At 33.9% G+C, this 13573-nt stretch overlaps 2 protein-coding genes and 1 pseudogene across 2 annotated transcripts; 2 read left to right on the top strand and 1 right to left on the bottom strand.

Moving 5' to 3' along the window:
• LOC135137464 (trypsin-7-like) lies at positions 1-1214 on the top strand. Its single transcript, XM_064067128.1, has 3 exons — positions 1-76; positions 131-290; positions 350-1214. Exons 1-3 carry the CDS (start codon positions 31-33, stop codon positions 912-914), a joined length of 771 nt encoding a protein of 256 aa, XP_063923198.1. The 5' UTR covers positions 1-30; the 3' UTR covers positions 915-1214.
• An 8157-nt stretch (positions 1215-9371) lies between these two features.
• Positions 9372-10274, top strand: LOC135137710 (trypsin-7-like; annotated as a pseudogene).
• A 358-nt stretch (positions 10275-10632) lies between these two features.
• On the bottom strand, positions 10633-11654 carry LOC135137529 (trypsin-7-like). The gene is made up of 3 exons (XM_064067213.1): positions 11565-11654; positions 11353-11512; positions 10633-11297 (listed from the first exon to the last, which is right to left on the bottom strand). The coding sequence occupies exons 1-3, from the start codon at positions 11608-11610 to the stop codon at positions 10751-10753; spliced, it is 753 nt and encodes a 250-aa protein (XP_063923283.1). The 5' UTR covers positions 11611-11654; the 3' UTR covers positions 10633-10750.
• Between the last annotated feature and the right edge of the window lie 1919 nt (positions 11655-13573).

The following is a 13573-nucleotide window of genomic DNA, read 5'->3' as shown; positions in this document are numbered from 1 at the left end:
GAGTGAGTTCCAACTTAATTCAACGCCAAAATGCGTCTCCTGCTAGTGTTAACTTCATTACTATCACATTCTTTCGGTAAGTGCATAGATAAAAAAGTATACAAAAAACATACAATTTGTTTTTCATTAGCAAGTGCAACAGTAAGCGATGGTCGAATTGTTGGGGGTCACGACATTACCATCGAGGAAGCACCTTACCAAATTTCTCTACAGGACAATGACGCACATTCTTGTGGAGGTTCCATTATATCACCCAGTTATATAATCACTGCTGCACATTGTACCCAAGAGTATATACTTCCAATTATATTATTACAGTACCAACTTACGTGTATTAAAATTTTAACAGAACCACCGAGGACCAGTTGTCAGTTCGAGCCGGTACTTCAACTCGAGAGGATGGTGGTCAAGTACTAGAAGTCAAAAAAATTTACAATCACCCCAAATATAATACTGAAAATGGAGTTCCAGATTACGACATAGCTATTCTAGAATTATCAACGAATTTGGAGTTGGGATTTCAAGTGGCTGTCATAAGTCTTCCAAGTCAAAATCAAGAATGGCCAGCGGGCACTGATGCCTTCATTACTGGCTGGGGGTTGCTACATGAAGGCGACAACACACTTCCTGTTAATTTACAGGGTGCTACTGTTCAACTCACTGATGAGAACGTATGTGCAGAAAGCTATAGTGGGTTGATCACCGAAAGGATGTTTTGTGCTGGGGTTGATGGAGGTGGAGTCGACTCCTGCCAAAGTGATTCTGGCGGTCCACTACAAGTGGATGGTATTTTAGCAGGAATTGTTTCATATGGGTTTGGTTGTGCCCTGCCTGATTCTCCTGGAGTCTATACCAATGTTAGCGTTGTTTTAGATTTTATTAACGAAATTACCGGTTTAGGAGGAAGGTGGTAAATTCGGCTACTTAACCGCATAATTTCAAAAAAAAATTGAGAAACTACGGGTTTGCTTATCAGTTAGTAGATATTTATCGTTCTAGGTGTAATTTTACTGAATAGGTATCTGAAGCATTACAGACATGTGACAATATTTTTAAAAACGATAACACAAATGAATTCAGCGAGGTGGTTTCTACCACGGGAAGGAGTACTTTCGTGGAAACATCAACTTAATTTAATAATTAATTGTATTTTAACAATAAAAATAACAAAAAATAAATTTAATGAAATAAACAATATGTTCATATGTTTAAAAGGTGTAAATTCCGTTAATTCCCTTCATAACTTTTAGGACATAGATGTCAACCAGTTGTCACAAACTGTAAAACGTTATATTTATTTACGTAATTTACTTGATAAACTGTTAAATAAATAAATAAATAATAAATAAACAAATACTTTATTCCCAACAGGCAATATACACCCAATTACAGGGAACGATGTAATTTAAACTAAAACATTACTTAGGTACATGATGTTATAACTAAAAAAATTAATTAAACTAATTAATCACTTAATTAACACCATAAACTTCCATATACAATTTTGCAACATCTTAAGAGGATTAATATTTATGTCACAAACTCCCGCTATCCCATTACATAAGTCACACATTAAATTAACTGGAGATTTACGTAAAACATTGGTTCTATTCGCTGAACAATAAAATATAGTACTCTGTCAGGAGTTGATTCTTGGTACTTTAAAACTGAGTTTATTGAACAACTGGGGCACAATAACTTTATTATTCAGCATATTGAACAAAATCTTGACGACAGTAACAATTCTTCTTGTTTTTAACGAAACAAAATTAAATCTAGTCAACAAAATTTAAATGACTTAATCCTCTTTCCGGATAGAATCTGTCTAAACGAAAACATAAAAATTTGAGGAATTTGCGCTGTACCAACTCTAAATTATTAATATGGACATTATATATTGGATACCATATAAGAGCTCCGTATTCTAAGCGTGATCTTACCAAAGCAAAATACAGGGTGACTGTGAAATATATGCAAATATTTTAACCACGGCATCCCCCACCCTAGTAGAGCCGAAATATAGAAAAAACAAATTAAAAATCGGATGGGGCAAAACCCCCATGAACCACCCTCGATACGAAGGCACTGAGCCACCTTGTACACAGAGTTAGAAAAACGTTCGAATAAAAACGACCTAAACACTTTCAGTTTCAATTAAAAGTAAAACCGACTTTTTGGTGCTTATCATTCGTTCATTCATTTACTCATTCATCGTTAAAGGTCATTGTGAAAGTTTTTTGGTAATTTTGATTCTGACGGATGTTTGGTCCTTGGCACAACGATTTTACATTGTTTATTGGAACAGAAATAAGAGCAACTTAGAATGTTACTACCTTTTTACAATAAATGTTGAATATGTTGTCCTTGACTAGCAATACAAGCGTCAGAGCGTCGCAAGAGGTTTGTTGATAGGTAAAAAAACACGGGAGTAGCGGCTGCCACTTTCACTTATTGAAGCTCTTCGATAATTTCTGGACACTGTTGATTTCCACAAACGAATTGTTTCATCCAACCAATACACCTTTCTCGAAAACCGTCTCTTGAAATCGTACTTGTTGACGACTATGTGGAGTTCCATCGGACAAAAAGTGAGTTACACAACCTGGATAATCAGCGGGCTCCAAACCGTGCACTTTGTGAACATGGTATGGATCTGACCGTGTTCTTTTAATGTAGGATGCACTACAAGCTGGGAAAATCCAATTTCTTCTTTCTGGCCCATCACGACGACGATCGTGAGTTTGAGCTTGAAGGTACCATGATCTCGCAGATGCTGTACCACTGATGCAAATGTTCGCGCACACTAATTACCATATCGACACACTCTGCATTGGAAAACTGGACCATACCAGTGACTATATGTTTAACATCTATACTCACTGACCATATACCGAGTTCAACGACCGCTCGATTATGACTGGCCCTTTTCGTGTTTTTCACGTTGCGAGTAAAAAAGTGCCTGATAAAGTTACTTTTTTGGTTCTTAATCCGAGTCGTCTGCCCATTCATTGTAGTAATTATGTAGGTCACGAAACATTACCAGCGGCGCGTATTACAATTTACATGTAATTTCAAATAATTTTTTCTAGACACTGCTACCACTTAGGACCGTGAATTTTTGCCCGTGACGTAATCATATTGTGAGCTATGGTGTGGGGTATATTTCGCAATCACCTTGTATAAGAGCCGAATCATTGTAAACAATTATGATGATTATTAAAAAAAAGATTATTATAAAACGTATCAAAAAACAACAAGATGAATGGAACACAAGATTGATGTATTAACAATAGTATCATACAATCAAGATCAGTTATTGTTCTCTAAAGTATTACAAAAAAAATATATATTTACATATATACTTAAGTACTAACTTCCCTATCTACACTTCACTTGTTAATGTAAAACTATAAAAGTTTACTTGATTGTACAATAATTGGAAATAATATTATAGTGTTATCTTCACTATTATCTTGACCTTCTACAAAGAGTGCAAAGTTACATTAATATTAAGAGTTAAAAAATTGGTTGAAGGTTGTTTTGGCAGAACTTCCCTCGTACCTGAAGTATAATAAAACTGTTCAGCATTTTCGAAAAGCTATAAAATTTGATTATTAATTTTATTCTCGTCCCTTAATCATTTGATTATGTTTTTGATTTTTTATATTTTGATTTTGAAATTTACCATGCTAATGATAACTTTAAAACGTCTGCAAGATTTCAGAGCATTCGGTTTTGCGGATTCAAAATTGAACTGCTTGTTGTATATATCGCACTGTGAGAACAATACTCACGTAAGTCAAAATTTGCCGAATTCTTAAATTTATCATTAATGCATAAAACAGTTAATGTAGTTTTAGTATATCTATACTTATATAATAAAGCTGAAGCTTTTGTTTATTTGAACACGCTTATCTCAGAAACTACTAAAATCTTTTTGTGTTGGATAATCCATGTATCATATCTACATATAGGCTATATAACATCACGCTACGATAATTAGGAGCGAAGTAGCAATGAAAAATTCGGAAAAACGGGAAAATTATTCCTCCTTTGAGAGCTTCCGTTGCTTACGCTGCTTAAACGGTTAAAGTTACGTGAAAATCATTTATGACGAAATTGTTCCCCTCTAAAAGATCTAAAGAAAAGTCCGCGACAGCATATGTCTATCTTTTAAGGTCGAGTCAGTATAACCTTTTTTATAGTAATGAAATTTGTTCTAAAATAATAATGCATTATGTATAAAATTCTCGCGTCACAGTGTTTGTAACCGAACTTCTCCGAAATGGGTTGACCGATTTGTATGAAATTTTTTATGCATATTCGGTAGGTCTGACAATAAGTTCTAAACTATTTTTTAAACCCCTAAGTGATAAGGGTGGCCCACCCTAAAAAATGTTTGTCTATTTTTTGGACAAAATTTTTTATTTTTATTTTTTTAAGATTTGGCATCAAAAAATACACATAACCCTAAATTTTCACCTTTCTACCACCAACCCCCATTTTTTAATCGTCTATAAAATAAAAATCAATTGCTGTTCTGTTAGTCTCGCTTAGACTCAAAAACGGCTTGACCGATTTGAAATTTTTTTTATATTACGGGGATGGTTTATAAATAAAAAAAAATAAGGATAACTTAAAAGAACAGTTAAAAAATAAAAAAATTCTAAAAATTTTGTATGGGAATCGCCCTTCGAATTAATTTCAATAGTTGGCGTTTCTGACGGACCTGTCGTCTAAGTGACGTGTCATACAAAACTAATTCTTCCGTGCGATTGTGAAAAGTATATTGCATTTCAAATAGTTCTTTGTTTTTTCGTAAAAAAAAAACGTCGTTTATTTTAAGAAAAGTCTTGGTTAAAGTGAATTTAATTACACATTGCGAAAGTTTCTTATTCATTTTGATATGCCATTCTTTTTACCTATATTCACTTTGTTGGTTTCGACAAAACCTCAAACTTTACCGTTATTCGAGGATTTAATTTGGAGTTTTCAATATTTTAAAATTCTCAAGACAAAATTTACAGATTTGATTGACTGTGAAAATAATTCTGTGTCGTTTTATGAAATTCATTAAAATGCTGAGAAGACGACAAGCTCACATAGGTCCACGAAGTCAATCAAATGTGTGACGAACTACCTCAGGTGCAAACCGCAATGATTTATTTCATGGGTAATTCGCATATGGAAGTTGATCAGCGTTGTGCTCATAATAATCAACATAATCAAACATTAAAGCGAGACATTGGGTGGTATGAATAAAACTGAGTAGATACTCATATTCGAAGTACGAAGTACCTACTTCATTATTAGTCTTATATACCTGAGCATCTACTCTATGTACTGAGTACCTACTTGGAAACACTGTATCTCCCCGGATACAAACTGAACATCTACGCGTTTTGTGAGCATTTAATCTAAAAATGAGCATCGGCGTGGCAAATAACTGAGCTGTCTGTAAAGCAGCTTAGAAATCCAGTAGGATCGTTGTAAGAGTGAATTTTAACTAAACATAGTGACTTTCATGAACGTGGAACGTCGTCAAAAGGTGCATTCAGTTTGAAAAACACATTAGGAGCAGGAATATCGAAAACTTTTCATGTAATTAACTTTTATTTATGCATAAATTGTGCAGTGCGTTTTTTCTAACACTGGCTATAGAGAATCGCATCTCAAGGTGTCTACCCCATGCTCACTTATATTTTGGTGACTCGATTTTTGCCTTGATGGTTGAACACTGTCACTGTTGTCCTTTTTTGTTATATCGAGATGCTACTTGAGCATCAACTGTTACTTACTGAATTATTAGTATCATCTAGAAAAACTAGAAATATTTTGATTTGATATTCGAGTAGATACTTCGTATTTCGAGTATGAGCATCTACTGAGTTTTATTTATATCAACCATTGTCAAAAAATTGATCGAACGTTGTTTCGACAGAACTTCCTTCGCACCAAAAGTATAATGAAACCCATTCAGCATTTTCGAGTTGAGTCTGTTCTTCACACAATTTTGTGATGACCTAATCAACATTTACTATCAACACGTATACCACCTTGGATTGGTGCAGTGTAATACTAAAAATAACTGTATTGTATTTCCAACATTATCTGCGAAAATCGAGTGAGCCATTCCATCAATTTTTTGAGGGGAATAAATAAATATTCTCAAGAATTTACCATGCTTACAATAACTTTAAAAAACGTCTGCAAGATCTCAAAGTATTTATTTTTGCAACTCTTGAGTTATTCACTAAAATAAATTGACTGATCCATATATTTTTTTGAGTCACTGTAAAAGCAAATCTAAAAAATATGAATGCAATGATAAATTACGAAAATATACTGATGATGTTTTCCACATTTTAGATAGGATTTATTCGGCAAAATTTTGAGATGACGTCTTCAAGTTTTTGGGCTTGATAAACAGATATATTTTGATTGAAAACCTACCATGTCAAACAGTAACTTCAAAACGTCTGCAATATTTCAAAATTCAGTTTTGCAATTCTTGATTCAATCAATAAAATAAATTGACTCAGTGATTAATTTTTTTGAAACACCCCCTATAAGCAAAACTAAAAAATATGAATGGAATGATAAATCACAAGTATACTATAGTCTCATCCTATTTTGGACATTTTAGATAGGATTCATTTGGCAAAATTTTGGGCTGACGTCATCAATTTTTTGGAGGGGATAAGTAAATATATTTTGAATAAAAATTTATTATGCTCATCATATGTTTAAAACATCTGCAAGATTTCAAAGCATTCGATTTTGCAGATTCAAAATTAAATTGTAGGTGAAACGAAGTTCACGGGGTCAGCTAGTGTAAGTATAAACGGTTTTTAATAGTTGCGTAATGCTCAAATTCATCAAAATGTTTGTATTGCATTTCCGAACATTACGTGTGCACTTAATGCAAGACTGCCGTATCTCAAAACTAAGTGAGATCCACGTAAGCTATGAAGCTATGAGATTTCAGTCGATGTTGATAATCTGATACTCCTACTAATTTAGGTACAAGTTGAACACAACAAATGCACAATGTCTTCTGATATAGTTGAGAATTGACCGAAAACATGGAAATCAATTTTTATTTGAATAGGAAAAGTAGGAAAGTTAATTAGAGCGAAATAAAAAATTTTAAATTTGTCAAAAATCCCTATGGAATTTTGTAACTTCGTATAGAAAGGAAGTACCTATATCAGGAAATAATAGTCAATCAATTCCCGAACATCACGACAACGGCGGCATCAGACTTAAATGAAAATGATTAAACAATATTTATGAAGGTCCTTTAGTAATACGTAAAAAATATGATGGACTGAATTAATTATTTTATAACAATCTAGCCGCAGTACACTGACCGGTAAAAAAAAACCAGCCACCCTGAAAACTTTCGCAAAACGAAGCTTTAAAAATTATTAATTTAACTAGTGATTGTTATTTTACTAAAGAACCATTTACTATTGACATATAAGGTATAAATTAGCAAAAAAAAAGAAGCCAATTAAACGCAGAATTAAATTTAATTTAACAAAATAACAGAAACAGAGCGACACTTTGAAAGACGTCTGTAAGAATTAACGGAATTATTTTCGCGTGAAAACGTTTATTAATTGCCAAATTTATAATCAAAGATGAAAAACACTATTTACAACAACAGCCTCCTTTATTGTTTTTTTTTTTAAGAAAATATCGTACTTGGTCTGTTTCTGTTATTTTGCTAAATTAAATTTAATTCTGCGTTTAATTGTCTTCTTTTTTGTGCTAATTTGTACATCATGTGTCAATAATGAATGATTCTTTAATAAAATAACGATCACTAGTTAAATTAAGTTTTAAAGTGGTTTTGCGAAATTTTTCAGGGTGACCGGTATTTTTGCCGGTCAGTGTAGATGTTGAATGAATTAATACTGTGATCGTTTTGTGTTTTGTTATATATTTTTCATTACAATGTGTTGCTAGTTTGTTCTTATCTTAAATTTATTAACACGCAAGCCAAAATATTTGATATGGTGTAGCAGTGCAATAGTCACGTAAGTCAAAATTTCTTGTTTTCTATAACGAGTAGAAGGTTCTACTCTAAAGGAATAAAAACACGATTAATAATAGATTGACAATACGACTATAATGTATTTCGAAGCCTTTGGTATTTAAGATACAAATAATATATAAAAACTTGAGAATTTTAAATCATCATTACTCAAAACACGCTCGTTTTAAGTACGTGAGTATTGCTCTCACACTGCGAATATTACAATAACGAGACCCTGACCAAATTTCAATGGATCAGAACAGCACATTTTCAAAATATGTTTATTCCATAAATATGTGGACTGGTATTATGGCATATTACGTAATTAGCCCATACTTCTTCGAAGGCAACTTAACAGAGGACACAGGTATCGACAATTTTTGGAAAATGATTTTCCAGTCTTAATAGAAAATGTTCCTCTCAACCTCCGACAAGAGCTGTGGTTTCAGCAGGACGGGCACCACCCCATTATCACAGAATCGCTAGGGACTATCTTGATGAGACGTTTGCAAATAAGTGGATTGGCAGAGGCAGTGGAAATGCATGGCCCCCTCCTAGTCCGGACTTAACACCTTTAGATTTCTTCCTCTGGGGGGTTGTAAAAGAACAAGTTTATCAAAGTCCTATTCGTAATTGTGAAGATTTAAAAACCAGAATTAGAAATGCATGTGCTGCAATAACTCCTGAAACACTTGCCCGCGTCCGGCTGTCTTGCTTAAATCGCATCGAAATGTGTGTTGCGCAGGGAGGACGACATTTTGAACAGTACTTACGCTAGTTAAATTTATTTAATTGTTCAATTTATTTATTACATTTCTTTGAATTAATAAATTGGTGTTTTTTTAATACTTCATTTGTGATATTTTGATTGACGTCTTTCAAAAACTAGTAAGGAGAGTACCTACGTTGATTCTACAAACGTATGTGTTTGTTTTGGAATCTAGCAATAACTGATAGATGTATGTTGTGTTGCCTTGAAAACTGGTCAGTGTTGAAATATTTTAATTGTGTTATTGTCCAGAGTTAGTATCATTTCCTGTTTTTAAAAATAAATGGTCAAAAAGGCAACTTAACAATACTTATCCGTTCTGTTTGAGTATACACATACACGCATCGTTTATCTTCTTATCTGCATCCAATTTTTTGGATGGTCTTATAAATAGCCACTCAAAATGATTGAGTTCCAATTCAATTCAACAGAAAAATGCGGCTATTGCTAGTGTTGACTTCAATACTATCATGCTCGATAGGTAAGTAGGTACTTGAATAACAAAAATTTACAAATAAAAAAATACAATTTGTTCTTCATTAGCAAGTTTAGCAAGTGATGGTCGAATTGCTGGGGGTCACGACATTGCCATCGAGGAAGCACCTGTGGCGGCACAATAACACGTCGGTAAGCAGAGTATTAAATAAGTCGTCTCGTGGTGTAGCGGTTAGCATACCTGCCCGGAAAGCAAGGAGACGTGGGTTCGAATCCCAGGTTCGAATCCCACCGAGGCACAACATTTTTCTCTGATTACCTACACACCTTATCAAATATCTCTACAGAACAATAACGCACATTCTTGTGGAGAATCTATTATATCACCCACTTACATTATCACTGCAGGGCATTGTACTGAAGGGTATATACACCTAAGTACGTTATTAGAGTACCACATTATGTATATATAAATTTTAACAGATACCACGAGGACGACTTTTCAGTTCGAGCCGGTACTTCAACTCGAGGGGATGGTGGTCAAGTCATAGAAGTGAAAAAGATTAATAATCATCCCAAATATAACACTCAAAGTGGAGTTCCAGATTACGATATAGCTATTCTAGAACTAACAGCGAATTTAGAGTTGGGATTTCAAGTGGCCGTCATAAGTTTGCCTACTCAAGTAATGCTTTTATGACTGGCTGGGGGGTGTTGCACGACGGCGACAACACATCTCCTGTTAATTTACAGGGTGCTACCGTTAAGCTCATTGATAAAGAAGAGTGTGTGGAAAGTTATGGTTCGGCGATCACGGAAAGGATGTTTTGTGCTGGGGTTGATGGAGGTGGAGTCGACTCATGCCAAGGTGATTCTGGCGGTCCACTACAAGTAGATGGTATTTTAGCAGGAATTGTTTCATATGGATATGTTTGTGCTGCTCCCGGTTATCCTAGAGTTTACACCAATGTTAGCGTTGTTTTAGATTTTATTAACGAAAGTACTGGTTTAGGAGGAGGGTGTTAGATTCGGCTACTTCACATCATAATTTCAATAAAAATATTTGTCAGTTTAAAGTAGATTATTATTATCGTTGTAATTTCTGAGGCAGTACAATATTTGACAATATTTTAAAAAAGTTGTTATAAATGAAATAATCCACCCAACAACGAGGTGATTTCACCCATATATGGTATATGGGTGGTACTATAGTAAAGTATACATATTTTTCGCCAAGAATCAACTTATTTTCACAATATAATTGTATTTTAATTATAAAGATAACAACAAATCATTATTTTTAAACACAACCACTTGACTCGGCAGAGATGTTTTGGTCCCATGTATCGTCGTTTGGAGGTCATAATACACTGCGTAATAGACATTAAATTTTAAATAATATATTGATTTTTTCACAGTTTAAATATTTTATTTACATGGGATCTAGTACCTATCAGTGTAATACTAATGCTATTATACAGATCAGGACTTCATCTTTATGTTTACAAACCAGTCACGTCCTGGATAAAGTCTAAAAGAACACTAACGTTGGTGTAAACTCCCGGATAATCAGGACGTCCACAACCCACTCCAAAAGAGATGAGTCCCACTAAAATACCTTCTATTTGTAATGCACCCCCAGAATCAGCGTCGCATGCGTCGATTCCGCCTCCATCAACTCCAGCGCAAAACATACGATCAGTCACAAAATAACCATAAACAGCTACACAAGAATTTCTATCAATGAGTTGAACTGTAGCACCTTGTAAATTAAGAGCTTTTGTGGAATTCTCTGTAAGCCCCCAGCCACTAATAAGAGCATCAGTACCAGCTGGCCACGTTTGATTTTCAGACGGAAGACTTATGACGGCTACTTGGAGACCTAACTGCAAATTTGCTGTTAGTTCTAAAACGGCGATGTCGTAGTCGGGAGATCCGTTATCGCGGTTATATAAGGGGTGCATGGTGAGTGTTCTCACAGTTATTACTTGACCACCATCTTCGCGAATAGAGGTACCTGCGCGGATTGACCAAGGGTATTCAAGTGTGCTGTTAAAGTTTACGTATGTAATTTATTAGATATTTTGGTTTGAGCTATAAATACCTTTCTACGCAGTGTGCAGTGGTGAGAATGTAGTTGGCTGCTATGACGGTGCCTCCGCAATAATGTGAGTTGTTGTATTGTAGAGAAACTTGGTAAGGTACTTCTTCGATTGGAATATCGTGACCTCCAACAATTCTACCATCGCTTATTGTTGGAGTTTCTAATAAAGAACAAAGAATATATTTGTCTTTTTTTTTTCTTCAAGTACTTACCTGAAGAACAGGATAATAATGAAATTAACACCAGCACTAGAAACATTTTGCTGCTGAATTAAGTTTGGACTCGTTCATTTTGAGTGTCTATTTATAAGAACATCAAAACATTAGGTTTAAGATAAGAAGATAAACGATTCCAACATGTACATACAAGCTTAAACAAGTTAGATAATTGCCACTAATTGTAACAATGCTTCAAAATTTTGTAGGATGATTAAAAGAGGGGCTGAAAGATATTTTGTGAACTCAGATATATGTAATCGTTTGTTTCGTAATAATGTGACAAATTTTCACAGTTTGAGAACTTGTGAGGTATGTCATTGTCAAAGCGTTGTTTTTTTTTACAGCAAGTGGGGCCTTCTTCATCATTAGACTTTTCATTGGTTAGTTAAACTTGCCACAAGTAATTGAAAAAACACCCATACCTTCGACATTCGAAAAACTGTTGGTAATGACTGGTTCTTTCATTTCATAGTTAGACCTGGAGGTTGTTGTTAACATTATTTCTCAAGCATAATTTGTGTAATTATGTATTCACTAAGTTTTGTACTTTAAGTAAGTGTATTAACTTTAATAAAGTTTTTTGTAAGCTAATTCCTGTTCATCATTTAGCACAGATGATGATACCACTAGGTCCCGAAACATGTTAGCCGTCACTACATATGTCACCTCGCATCTCGTTTTTGAATTTTTCAGTATCACTAAGCTGCATCCGAGCTCTTAAAAAAATCTTCTGTGTCGCTGTCTTCACTTTGTTATTCTTCTGGAAACATCACATGGTAAAAAACCGTAAACCGATTGAAAACACACACTTCCGAAAATAGTTCACTACGACTTTTCTGTAATTTTCGAAATCTGCTACAATCTCTAAATATTTGTTCACGGATTCTGATTTGATGACTACCACAAAATTTTATACCATCCATAATAGGTATACATGATAATATGGATCAATTTCTGTCAACTCGGTCAACCATTTGCCTCACTAGAGCCAAATCTATTTCGTTTTTTAAACATTTATCCGTCGTGTAGAATTATTCGTGTGTCATAATCGCGCTCTACCAATAAGTTGTAATTAATCTATAAGTTAATATATAAATTACTAGACCCTGTGAACTTCGTTTCACCTACAATTTAATTTTGAATCTGCAAAACCGATTTCGTTGAAATCTTGCAGATGTTTTAAACATATGATAAGCATAACAAATTTTTATTCAAAATATATTTACTTATTCCTTCCAAAAAATTGATGGCGTCAGCCCAAAATTTTGCCAAATGAATCCTATCTAAAATGTCCAAAATAGGATGAGACTATACTTGTGATTTATCATTCCATTCATATTTTTTAGTTTTGCTTATAGGGGGTGTCTCAAAAAAATTAATTACTGAGTCAATGTATTTTATTGATTGAATCAAGAATTGCAAAATTGAATTTTGAAATATTGCAGACGTTTTGAAGTTACTGTTTGACATGGTAGGTTTTTAATCAAGCCCAAAAACTTGATGACGTCATCTCAAGATTTTGCCGAATAAATCATATCTAAAATGTGCAAAATATCATCAGTATATTTTCGTAATTTATCATTGTATTCATATTTTTTAGATTTGCTTTTACAGTGACTCAAAAAAATGTATGGATCAGTCAATTTATTTTAGAGAATAACTCAAGTTGCAGAAATAAATACATACTTTGAGATCTTGCAGACGTTTTAAAATTATTGTAAGCATGGTAAATTGTTAAGAATAGTTATTTACTCCCCCTAAAAAATTGATGGAACGGCTTACTCGATTTTCGCAGATAATTTTGGGAATACAATACAGTTATTTTTAGTATTACACTGCACCAATCCAAGGTGGTATACGTGTTGATCGTAAATGTTGATTAGGTCATCACAAAATTGTGCGAAGAAAAGACTCAACTTGAAAATGCTGAATATGTTTCATTATACTTTTGGTGCGAAGGAAGTTCTGTCGAAACAACGGTCGATCAGTTTTTTGACAATGGT

Source organism: Zophobas morio, unplaced genomic scaffold, assembly GCF_036711695.1.
Source record: "Zophobas morio isolate AGI-343-1 ecotype UQ-CSIRO unplaced genomic scaffold, CSIRO_AGI_Zmor_V1 ptg000029l, whole genome shotgun sequence".
NCBI lineage: Eukaryota > Metazoa > Arthropoda > Insecta > Coleoptera > Tenebrionidae > Zophobas > Zophobas morio.
This window is presented reverse-complemented; position numbering and strand designations above follow the sequence as displayed.